Source organism: Channa argus, chromosome 19 (assembly GCF_033026475.1).
Source record: "Channa argus isolate prfri chromosome 19, Channa argus male v1.0, whole genome shotgun sequence".
Taxonomy (NCBI): Eukaryota; Metazoa; Chordata; class Actinopteri; order Anabantiformes; family Channidae; genus Channa; species Channa argus.
In genome coordinates, this window is record NC_090215.1 from 13,641,022 (window position 1) to 13,653,339 (window position 12,318).

Consider the following 12,318-nt stretch of genomic DNA (forward strand, 5'->3'; position numbering starts at 1 on the left):
TCTCTCCTACCTCCATATCTCATCTGTCATAATCTGTAATACATTTTTTATGTTACTAGCTCTGTAAAATTCATGTAAATACATATAAAGGCTCTTTAGGACATAATAAAACTTATAATACAAGTCAATGATTTATAGGCTTTTTAAAGACATGTCCCAAAGTTAAATTAATATGAATGAGTGATTTGCAACGGCAGGTCCCCAAATGAAAAGCTCAAACTGATTCCACACGTTAGTTTAATTCAAGCTGCGTTTCACTGTTAAAATAAAACTAGTCCTGACAGTAAGATGATACCATGCTTTCTCACTGTGGCTTAGTACCATATTATCATGCAATGGTGCCACTGTGTGGACGAAAGCTGCACACACAAGACCTGCAGTGACAACTGAATCAAATAAAAGTATTACATACTGTGAAGAATAAACAAGCACAAAATCAGTTTCCGAAGCCCAAAAATACAAACATAGATGTTAAAAGAAAATGAATATCTAATATTCAGGGAATATTTGTTTTTCAGTAGTGCCAAAACAAAATATTGTAATTTATTTTGAATAATGTGATACATCATATGTGTGCTATGTGTCAAAGTGGCCTTGGGCAAGACACTGAAGCCCAAGTTGCTCCCGGTGGGTCAGTTGAGCACCTTGCATGGCAGCCACCATCATCGAGGTGTGTGTATGTGTGTGTTTGTGTGTGTGTGTGTGTGTGTGTGTGTGTGTGTGTGTGTGTGTGTGTGTGTGTGTGTGTGTGTGTGTGTGAATGGGTGAATGAGAAGCAACATTGTAAAGCACTTTGGATAAAAGTGCTATATAGTGTAAGCAGCCATTTACTAATGTTTTCCAGGTCAGTTCATATCATAACCGCATCATTCCTAAATTAATTTGCTACAACATTTATTGACCATTTAAAGATTGTTTTGCTTTCCCTTCCTTTTTTCTCACAGTCTGGTCTTTACTCTTTTCTCACTCGATTGTTTATGACAGGAGAAGATAACAGCTGTTCAGTAAAGTACCATAAAACAGACTATTTATAATATACTGTACTATGTGTACTATGCCAAGACAAGCTACCATCATTCCATAAGTCAGACCTGCAGACACTGGACTACATTTAATGTGGAGGAATTATTCAGACTAAGAATATACAGTATACAATTTATAGTTTTATTTTTTTATCTAAAAAATATCACTTGGTTGTTTTGTACTTTTTGTCCAAGTTTATCACCTTGTGGACTCCCCTCAGATCATTACCATGGCCAAACACAACCCAGCCCGCATTGTGCTCATGGTTCTTGGATTACTTGTATCTTTAGCAGCAATCGCATTCAACTTTTTATCTGGATACGGTGCAGAATCAGGTGAATACTTGCCACACAATTTAAATCTGTTAAAGGTTTCTTTTGCTACAGCAGGTATGGAATAAGTAATAAAAAGGGTTTATCTGGGTTCAGGTGTTTTTCAGCAGCGCACAGAAGATGTGATACTAAAGTATACAACACCCATAACTCCTGCACAGTGGGCTCTGTTTGTCTGGGATTTCATCCATTTTTGGGTTTTTGCTATTTTTATATACTTATCAGTGGGACTGTGTAGAAGGTAAGCCTTTGCAGCATTTGTCATATTTTTATATGGAATGTACAAAAGCTGATAATGTTTAATAGCTTCATCACACTGCAGAGCTGTTTCTTAATACTCTCCTTCATCCTCCTGCATTATTGCATACAACAAATCCCTCCACCTATTCCAGAAGCAATTTAGTCGACCTTTGAGAAGACATGTTGCAGATTGCCCTGACAGTGTATAAAAGAGTCTGATTATTTTCCCACAGGCACAATTTGTCTGAATCTAATAATATTATCTTTGCTCCCCACAGGGATACTTATGAATGGATGCACACAACGCCTGCGGTGCTGCCCTATGGATTTCATGTCTCTTTTATTATCAACCTTGGCTTGAACATTGCATGGATGTTTTTGTTTGATAGAGAGTAAGTGTGTGACTTGAGGCTGTCCATAAACATGTCACACTATTTCTAAAAACATGATTAGGTACTGCAATACCAGTCCTGTACACATGTTTTTATGTTTTTACTTTTATTGCTCATAATTTAAATGTCTGCTTCTCTGTATCTGTACAGGTTGTTGGGGACAGTGCTAATAATCTCAGCACTGATGACAATCACTGATTATATGGTCCTATTTTTCTCTTGTCATGGGCTGAAGATCTATGGAGCCTGGTTAAACAAATATCACAACACAGACCTCTGGCTGATCAGAGTATTGGTAAAACTATATGAACATTAAACTACATACTTTATTATTTTGAGATGATAACACGGTAACAGGAAGGTTTGTGGATCTATTTGATTTACAGAAAAGGTTAGAAAAAAGTGTGTGAAAACATAAATCCACATATTCAGGAAATAAAATAAAACAAAAACACTCTCATGTCTTTATGGTCAGTGTGAGGCTATTATTCATCCAGCAGACCTTCAGTTTTGTTTGTCATAAATAATGGAAACAGGGAGAAACAGCTGCCCGGGGGTACAGAGCTGTTTCTCCCTGTCTCTTTATGCTAAGATGAGGTTCCCCAATGTAACTGCAGACTGACGACAAATTAATCTCTGAAGCCAGCCCCTGCTCCCAAAGCTGCTGGCTGCTCCATCATCCATATCTGAAGAATGAATCCTCATCAAAATGTTGACTGTTACTGGCTGTTCAGGCTGTGCACAAGCCAACTATGGTTTGAGATTAGAAAGCTGACAGGAGCCAAGCTGAAACCATTGGAAAAACCCAAATATTGGTTTCCAAGTTCTCAGGGCCCTGCACTTGATATTAAAGCAATATACTAATACATAAGGCCACATGGCAGAGTCGCATCCTGTAAACTGTATTTGAAGCTTTTGAAATATCTGCTAAAAGCTTCAGAATTAGGAGATGTCACAGGAGCTGGTCTTTTAAAACGGCTGCTTGTAGTGGACTGTAAGAAAGAAAGTTGACGGCCAATATAATTAGCGACTTCTGGCACATTGTAACTGACTTTTTTCCCTCTTGTCTGAGATTTTAACAAAACAGTTTAAAAATGAATTAATGTTGAAAATGAGTGGTATCTTACTATTTAATGAGTTTGTACAATCTGGATTCAGACACTAAGTTATAGATATATACAGTATATATTTGTCAATAGGCAACTGCCTGCTTGTTAATCGCTCTCACTCTTTCATTGTGTTGAATCAGGTTCAAAATGGAGTGGCAGTGTATGCAACATGGGGAACCCTCTGCACTTTACTAAACTTGACCATATACTTACAGCATCAGACAGAAGCCTCTCGATGTGAATGCTCATTGCTGTCGCTGCTGCTGCTTCTGATGGAGCTGTTGGCCTGGTGCGTCTGCCTCCTTGCTGCACTTTGCCATTCAGCTGTTGGGTGTTTTATTCTTCCCCTGGGAGACGACAAATAACAACGGAACCCACACCTTTTGTTGGTGTTGGTCTTTGCTTGCAGGTTTCTGTTAGAGAACTTCTACCTAGACGAGCATGTGCGTTACATTGTGACCATCTACCCTGTAGTAATCCTGTGGCTGACGGGCACCCTGGACAATTCTGGCGCCCCTGAAAGTCACATTTACATTTTTGCAGGTGATGTTTGACATTCAACTGATGTAAATTAACCCATTAACCTTTTTTCAATCTCCTTTTTGGTGATTCATTGAATTTCTCTGAACACTGTTTATTAATGGTGTCTTCTTCCCTCTTCAGCTATCATCCTGGCTATATCTTGCATCGTATTTGCTGCACGTATTGCCCTGATCACGTGGAAGCACTGCAAACGCCCACTTTACACTGACAATGGACCCAATATGTCACCACTAGAAATTGCCTTGACACACAGCAATATCTGCCTGTGAATATTGGCTTAATGTAATGTATAAATGTAATGTAATGTATAAATGGTAATGTTGGTTACATTTACATTGGTAATACTATAATAAATTAGTGAATTGTGCAGCAAAAATGAGAAAAATCCCTTTTACACCACATACCTCACATAAACAAATCAATGTACATTTTTTTAACAAATAAATGCTTACGTGGAAAAGGAGGAAGTCATGACATTTGTTAAACATCTCTGTATGCTTTTTACAAGCAGAAGAAATAACAAACACTAAAATAGGAATGTAAGAATTAATTGTTAAGCTTTACAAATGTACATTCTAGTCCTTTGGCTGCTAAACAAGCTTAGGATGGAAACAACTAATAGAAGGCTGGCACATATTTTTATGACTAATGGACATGTGTTAAAAAATGTCAGAAAATTGTGAAATGTGACCACATATAAAAAATGCGTGATCATAACACAACGAAAAACTATCCCGGTTGAGTAGTTACACCAGTTTGGCAGTCAACTTTGCCCTGTGAATTGTTTTAGTGAATTCATGTAATTCATGGAGGCCACACTATGATATTTATTACATTTTTAAAAATCACTTCTTTTAACAGGTAACAGGTGAGAACTAGAAAAAGTAGAAAAAATGCACCGTGAATGCTTCAATGCTAAAAGGATTGCCTTTGCTGAAATATCTGAAGGTTTTGCTTTTGCTGAAATATCTGAAAGTTTTGCTTTTGCTGAAATAGCTGAAATGAAAAGTTGCTCCCTTATATACTGGTTAGGCAAACGTCAGCCAAAAAATCAAATCATCAAAAATCATCGAAAAGGCTTTTATTTTGGAAGTGTATGTTTCTGTCTGTGTGTCAGGTTGTGTGTATGTGTCACACAGATAAGAAGAGGGTAAGAGGCTTCACTTTTATGAAAGCCCCATAAATAATGCCTATAAACGTATGATTAGTGAATTATGGACAAATCTATTTGGTGAAAACTGCACAGGACTCACCCGGAAAAAACGAGTTGCCAATAAAACCATGGAGGTAGAAACACAGGTTGTTGGGACAAATGGGACGAAAGATGACAATTGAAAGTGACACAAAGTCATCACAGTAACAACACTGGTGTCGATAAAACAAGTCCCTCACCCTAATAGCCACCGCTGGTTGATCAGCGAGCCAGTGAGCAACAACATCACAGCAACAACACTGGTCCTGATAAAACCAGTCCACCAGGTACTAAACCAGGTACTAAATGGGGTGAAGTACATGGTCCCCACCATGGTCCTCCTACTGTATAAGTAAGTATAAAATAACAGTACAACAAAACTACTTGTGTTCAATGAAATATAACTAGAAAAGCTAATGTACTTACATACATATTACAATCACAAACAGCTCAGACTAAATGACAGACATCACCAATTACAGTAAATTTAAATTTAAAAGTTTAAAAAAGTGCTATGACACGGTCAGGTTTTTAAATTCTCTGCACTTCACTCCATCTCCTGCTGGTAACCACCTTTTCACACATGTCCAACACTTTGAAATTTTATGAGCATGAGTCATTTCAGGGCAAACTGGTGAAATCTGAACACTGAAACACCTGCATCTTGGGTATTAGGGAAAAATACATGATTGTAATAAAGACTGTAATAAAGACCCTCCACAGAAACAGAATCACAGACCACAGTAAGATTGGAGTTTGATGCAGCAGTAGGCCAGTGGTATCAAGACATTACACCAGAGCAAAAACAATAAATGTGTAATGTGGCCTCACATTAGAGAAAACACCAGTTTGACTGGCTGCAAATCTTTAACGTTTAGTCTGAAACACTGTTTTGTTCCATCTTCTGTACTGCTTCCTGCCCCACAGACAGACATGTTGTGCTGCAAAGCACTTTTGATGAAATCCTTTGCCAAATGATGAAATGTATATATGAAGGTGTACTGTAGCATGTCTCTGTTGGACAGACAGTTAGTTACATTGCCCCATATTAGAATAATGGCATATGTCCATAATCATTAAGACACTGCTGTGGCTTTCTTCACTGATGTATTTGGAGCTGTCTTATTCTTATTCGCATGTGAAAACCCTAGTCTGAGGCTACCCCTTTATTAAAAGATCATAGCACAATTTCATTTACAATTTGAAACATGTGTCACATGGATCAAAAAACAGCCTCAGCAAATAGTTGTACATTTAACCAAAATACTTGGTCACAAAAATGAAAAAGCATATAGCTCCTCTCGGGTTCAGCCTACAGAGTACTGGGCCCTCGGTGCAATGTTATATCATTTCATAACTTCACCATAAAATATGATAATTACACATTTACAATGCTGAGCCTTCCTTATGCTCCTTATGATTATGAGTTTGATCCATCTCAGCTTTTCATGTTTGTTTATTGAAACAGTAACTCAGGCAAATGTCATGGTCTTCCTGTGAGGCATCCAATACGAAGGCAACATCAACCAAACATTTCAGGTGTAGCAGCACGAAAGATCATTGCAAAACCAGAGTTGATGGGTCGAAAAACACAAGTAAATATGTGGATTTATGTCACATACAGTGTGTTTGTTTTTTTATCCTTTCGGCTTAGCCCGTGAGTTCAGGGTGGCCACAGCTGATCATTTTCCATATGTTGATTTAGCAGAGTTTTTACGCCGGATGCCCTTCCTGACGCAACCCTCCCCAATTACTACCGGGCTTGGACCAACACTGCACAGCTCGGGATGGCAATGGGCTGTGTCGAGACATTCCGGTGCATTGCCGGGACAGGGTCTCGAACCACTGACCCTGCCTTACCAACTGAGCTACAGCCACATATAGTAACAGGATTTTCAGAATGGGACTTTATTTAAATAACCATAAGGGGGCAGCATATACTTAGGTCACACTGAAAATGTGACGTGACAAAGAGCTCTGCTGTACACAAAGATGGTAGGAGGATTTTATTTGGAAAATCCCTCTTGATTTGCATATGATTCAAAACTAAAATATCAAAAAATATAATATAGAATAATATATAATAATTTTAGAATTGGTGGACAAAAAAGTACAACCTCTATATCCTCTCCCACGTCCCCTCTCTGTGTCTCACTGTCTGTGACACAGAGATAATCACACATGCTCAAGTTTATAAGTGCCCTCTTTCTTGATGCGGCTTACAGAACGGAATACCAAACATGATCATTGGCTGTGGGGAAGAGAATCATGACCTTTGATGAGGATGCTGAGCTCAATAGAAGCGAATGTCAGATGAAAGCAGCAGAAAAAAAAGACAATAGGGACACAATAAATGAATGCTTCCATTGACAGACAAGGTGACCACACAGCAGAGTAAATGGTCCCCATCTGCATTATGCTGTCAATAGTTACCACACAGTAACATACGTTCCTATTAAGATGCAAAAATAGCATGACCTTCAAACTTGTTCATTATTTAGATTGATACTAACTCATTCAGTTACAGCAAGCTACAGACAAACCACAATTTGCTTTTCCTCGGTGTTGTGTAACTTTTGGTGTTTACAGACATTAGGATGGAGGAGTGCCTCCTGCAGTGGGTGATGTCTTTAACTGTGGTCATAACGTCACATTGGCAGCGTATTCCTGCATCATTTCGAGAAAATTTTGTTTCATAATCTCTGGCTTCATAATGCAGAACTGATTTGCTTTCCGGATCATTGCAGAAAGAGGCCAACTGAGAGCACACAGGAGTGGAAAATTCATAATTACTAATTAGATCACCCGATTTAGTTTTGTTTATGTTTCTGGGTAAGAAAATTCAGCCTCTCTAAACATCAGTTCTGGTAGAATATTACATTTAGAAATGTGGGAGCTGCCTGCAGCAGTGATGTTGTAGCCCAATCAGGAGGGTTTTCTATTTAGGCTGGATTTGGTGCCAACATGTCGAAAACTGAGACAGGTTTGTTGTGAGTACAGCTGAAATGATGAGTGGGTTAGCTAGAAAACGATTAAACTACAGTTTACCATTTAAGACACATTTAAATATATATTATGAACTTGTTACAGCTTTTAAAATGTGAACATGCTGTTGTTTAACTGAACATCTTTTAGTTTTAGACCGCTGATTAAATTGTTATAGACATCTTATTGCCAAAAGATTAAATTGATTCATAACTGGTAACTCAATAATGGAAATATTCTGAGTTGCATTTTTTGTTTATTACTGTAAAGTCACCACATTGTGGAGGATTATTGTATTAAGCAGAGAGATTTATGAATACTCATATAATTACAGTTAATGCTGCACTGGGCCAGTCACAGTGAGATATGCTATGCAATGCATAAACTACATAAAATACACAGTACCACTAAACATGTTTTTATTCAGCAACTTAAACTTGAGTTGGATAGTTCAGTAGTATTTCTACCCCTGACAACATTATGTATCAGCTTAGTTGGTTAAAAATAGCAATGGCTTTATACTAGACTGGACCAAGTATTATCACAGTGCAGCAGTAAAATTATCTTAGGCTGAGCAGAAAATGAAATGCCCCCATTCTATTTACCAGCTGCTATCAGATTACAGAAGTCCAATCAAATTTTCTTAAGAACTTAATTTCAGCTATTTCGTCCCTGGGAAATGTATTTGGCAAATTGCAATATTTTTATAAATAGCTACAAGTGTTCAAAGTAATTTAAAGATGTCAGCTGATGTGTTAAAGGCGGCTGCAAAATCTGTTAAATTGCTTCATGGATGTGACTCCTGTACATATTGCACTGTGGTTTAATCACATTGTTCCTCCTGAGTACTGAGGCCAAATTCTCCCTGGGGTAAAACACTGGAGGAATTGGCAGATATGAAAGAAGAAATTGAGGTGTTTTACTGTCTGGCAGCCTTGTAATTGTTTCTATACTCTCCAAAGACCCCTTTCTCTATAAGAGAAATAACCTAGATATGCAAATGTGTATTGCCAATTAATTTAATTCATATAATTATGCAGAGAAAAGAGATTGGTTTGGAAAAGAAGTCTTACCTTGAGCCAAGTTTTTCTCCCACTCAGGCCTTAACTCTGCAGGGTATAAATTAGCTTAGAATATTGAAGCATGCTCGGCTACACAGATGAGCATCAATTATCTCTAACATTTTAATGAGTGGTCTTCTGGAACTAGCAAACAGCGAGTTGTTGGTAGTAATCTATACAAGCAGAAATGCAGCAACTCTACATATGAATGCAACCTTATGACCCCATTTTCACCATTATTTAAGGTTTAATCTAAAATGTCGTGTTACACTGTCCTTTCATGTCTTGGCAAATATGACTGTATTTTTTAATGAGCTCTGGTTAGGGTGCAAAGTTTACGCTTCATCAGCTGCACTGAATAACTGTCTGGTTAAGACATTTCAAGAACCTGCTATTTATATTTGTGATTCCTAAAGTGTACCAAATCATTCGAGTCTCGAATCAATGATTTTTTTAGTTCTTTAACTTATTCAATTACATTTTCTGGGGAAAGTCTTATGCTTTTATGAATGTGAAGAGAATTACAAATATGGCTTAAGGAAGAAAATAGATTAATTTGCAGAAACTGAAGTCAGAATGTCTTCCAAGAGTCTCCAGGATGTGGTAATAAAATTACAGAAACAGAAATTATTAAAAGAAACACATTTTCTAAATCAGCCAGCAGATAATAATAAATTCAGTGTGTCCAGAACCTATTCCAAAGCTTAGATGAAACAATTGTGTATAAATGCATTTTTATTGGTACATTTCATGTGTTTCATGTTTTATGTGACATATGCATTTCTAAAAACCAGAGAGAACAACAACAACAAGGTGCAATGTGACATCCTGTCCTTTACCGGAAGTAAACAAACTTCAACCATCCTCAATATTGTGGCAAACTGTGGCATCGTGATGCCAGTGAACTTGGCAAGACAATCCCAATATATGTAAATGCACTGAATTAATTAATCCCATGACAGAGCTACACTAATTAGCTAGTAATCCCTGTTTGCTATTGCTCCATATTTAACACTAACCCACTCAGTCCAAATATGGGGACAGCAGACACCAAAGAATGAAACATGTAGGAATAATTACCACCTTAAATGGATGATTTTTTAAAACCAGATCTGACAAATTAGTGACGGCACTTTGCTGTTAGTGGCAGATGAGCATTGATGATGTAGTCTTCTAGGACACAGGCAAACCAACAAGGAACTTGTTGATGTTAATCAAAGGATCTAGACTTTAATTTACAGATGTAATTACGGGAGTAATAATTACAACACAGTTCTCAGTGATCTGTACATTTCTTCAAAAAGAAAAAAAAATTGCCATACTGTATGTCGACAGCCTTTTTTACACCTGCAATTATTACTATTAGCATTTGTCCAATTTGTATACTGTCATTGTGAAACAATTTTGTGACAACACAGTTTGTTTACAGTATTTTAATTTAAATCTTTTAATAGTGTGCATGTGTTTAATGTGACTTGTGTGACTTGTGACTTGAGTTTTTCAATTCTGTATTGAATACCTGTTGTAATATGTCAACAAGAAGCTGGTTTCCTTTTAGTGTCATTGAACGTTGTCAAGGAAAGTAGTTATGATTCTCAAATGAGACATATACAAACAGACAGATGGGGTTTTATGATGGGCATGTAGACAAAATGCTTGTAGAAAAGAACTGAATTTGTCTTGTGTTTGAATTGTTGCAAAATAGAACAACAAAAGGAATATTGTGAGAGTTGACGCCTACTTTTATACTTGATTCTCAAATATGAATCATGTCAAAATACAAGAACTCTTCATGCTCAACGTCAACATCTTGCCTATCTGTGTGTCACTGTTTAATCACAACCATCTTGATGTGATTGTTGGAATTTGGCAGCAAACAGATATGGTTAATAACACATGACACTGCTGCCAGACTGAAAGAAAAAAGGGTACACTGGATTTATAATCCGTGTGAAGACGGGAGCAAAATTCAAGTTTTCTTCTTGGTTAAGCTCACAGACAACATTTTTTGTTCTCGTGTTTGCTCGTACATATAGTATAAAGAGCATTATGCCTCGGCTAGGCCCACTGAGAGCTTTTGAATTGTCTAATGTGACCTCTTTCTATGTTCTCCCTGTACTTCTGTGGGTTATTCAACAATCCAAGCACGTGCAGTTGGGTTAATTGGTGATTTTAAGGTTTGAATGTAAGCGTGAATGGTTGTCTGACTATGAATGTCCTCTATACTGCGTGTCAACTCTGATATATATGGAGGCCTGGTCAGGGTTTACATTAACTGCTGTTTAGATAATGGATGGATAGATTTTCCTTAGTTCATTTGTTTTTTTCGCTTTAAGTAAACACATTTCAACTAGAGTTCACACTGACCCAGAATGTTTTTTTATGTTAAAATGAATTTTTAATGATAAGGGTTTAATGGTTAAAGAGGTGGAATATGTTTATGAGGCAAGGAAAATGGTTAGTGTGTATAAGCAAACATTTTAGCCTGTGTGTCTGTGGACTGGGTGATGCGGCTACATTTTTCAAGACCAAATGCCCAGCTGCTCAAGTTGGACTGAAGATGAAGACAGGGTTACCTTCCGAAATTAGATCTGTCACTGTGGAATAGGACAGTATACTCACACTTTTTGGTGTTTAGCTGGGGATCAAATTCAAGTATCTGACTCATTGTACCCAAAAGGTTCAGGGTCTCTGATTGCGGCAAATTACAGATTAAAGGGCCCTCATACTGTTACACAAGTGCTCCAGAAACAGTCGCTGACGCCTGAGATGGCATGCGATGCATCAGCTTGTATATTGATGTGTGTGTGTGTGTGTGTGTTGTTGGTGGGCAGCACTCTCTCTTGCCTCCCAGCACTATTTATTTTTGACTGAGGAAGGTGAATGGGGGATAGGAGGAACGAAGATAAGATCCCAGACACACGAAAAACTGTACATGCACTTGTGTCAGAGTCTGAACCCAAATATGGTAACAGATGTGAAAATATAAGACCGTCTCATGCAAATTTGAAGTGCTTCCTGGCTGCGGCAAAGTCCCATTATAGATGAGCTATTGTAATTCTAAACCACAGTTCTTCTTTGTTACACTTGAAAATGCTAATGTCATTTTAAAGAAATATGAAGCTTCAGTCTGTTTTACCTTGGCCAGTCCCTTGCTGTAGCAGATGAATGGCTCCTCTCACAGTTTCCTGGCATACGACCTTGAGTACTTTATTAATTTCCTTATTTTTTAGGGCATCACCTCGGGCTATTCACCTAAAGATGAGACGGGGGATCACTTGAGGCATATAATCTGAAATTAGACCATTTCCAGTTAAAAAGATTTCATTAACTATTTCAATTATAAATTCATGTTCAAGAATAATTGAAGAATAATTAAATTAAAATGATCAAATTAGCTGTATTGTTTTATGTGAAAGACACTTTTAGATTATTAAAAGA

At 37.5% G+C, this 12,318-nt stretch overlaps 1 protein-coding gene across 1 annotated transcript; it reads left to right on the top strand.

Moving 5' to 3' along the window:
• Positions 1-1,086: 1,086 nt before the first annotated feature.
• LOC137105034 (uncharacterized) lies at positions 1,087-4,028 on the top strand. Its single transcript, XM_067486988.1, has 7 exons — positions 1,087-1,358; positions 1,452-1,596; positions 1,874-1,987; positions 2,138-2,282; positions 3,237-3,385; positions 3,506-3,639; positions 3,760-4,028. Exons 1-7 carry the CDS (start codon positions 1,253-1,255, stop codon positions 3,906-3,908), a joined length of 942 nt encoding a protein of 313 aa, XP_067343089.1. The 5' UTR covers positions 1,087-1,252; the 3' UTR covers positions 3,909-4,028.
• Positions 4,029-12,318: the final 8,290 nt, after the last annotated feature.

What these genes read in the sequence shown, in the direction of transcription:
- LOC137105034 (XM_067486988.1), top strand. Translation starts at nt 1,253, where the DNA reads ATGGCCAAACACAACCCAGCCCGCATTGTGCTCATGGTTCTTGGATTA. An exon ending in TCAGTGGGACTGTGTAGAAG is followed by an intron (nt 1,597 to 1,873) that starts GTAAGCCTTTGC and finishes TGCTCCCCACAG; the next exon opens with GGATACTTATGAATGGATGC. An exon ending in TCTGGCTGATCAGAGTATTG is followed by an intron (nt 2,283 to 3,236) that starts GTAAAACTATAT and finishes GTGTTGAATCAG; the next exon opens with GTTCAAAATGGAGTGGCAGT.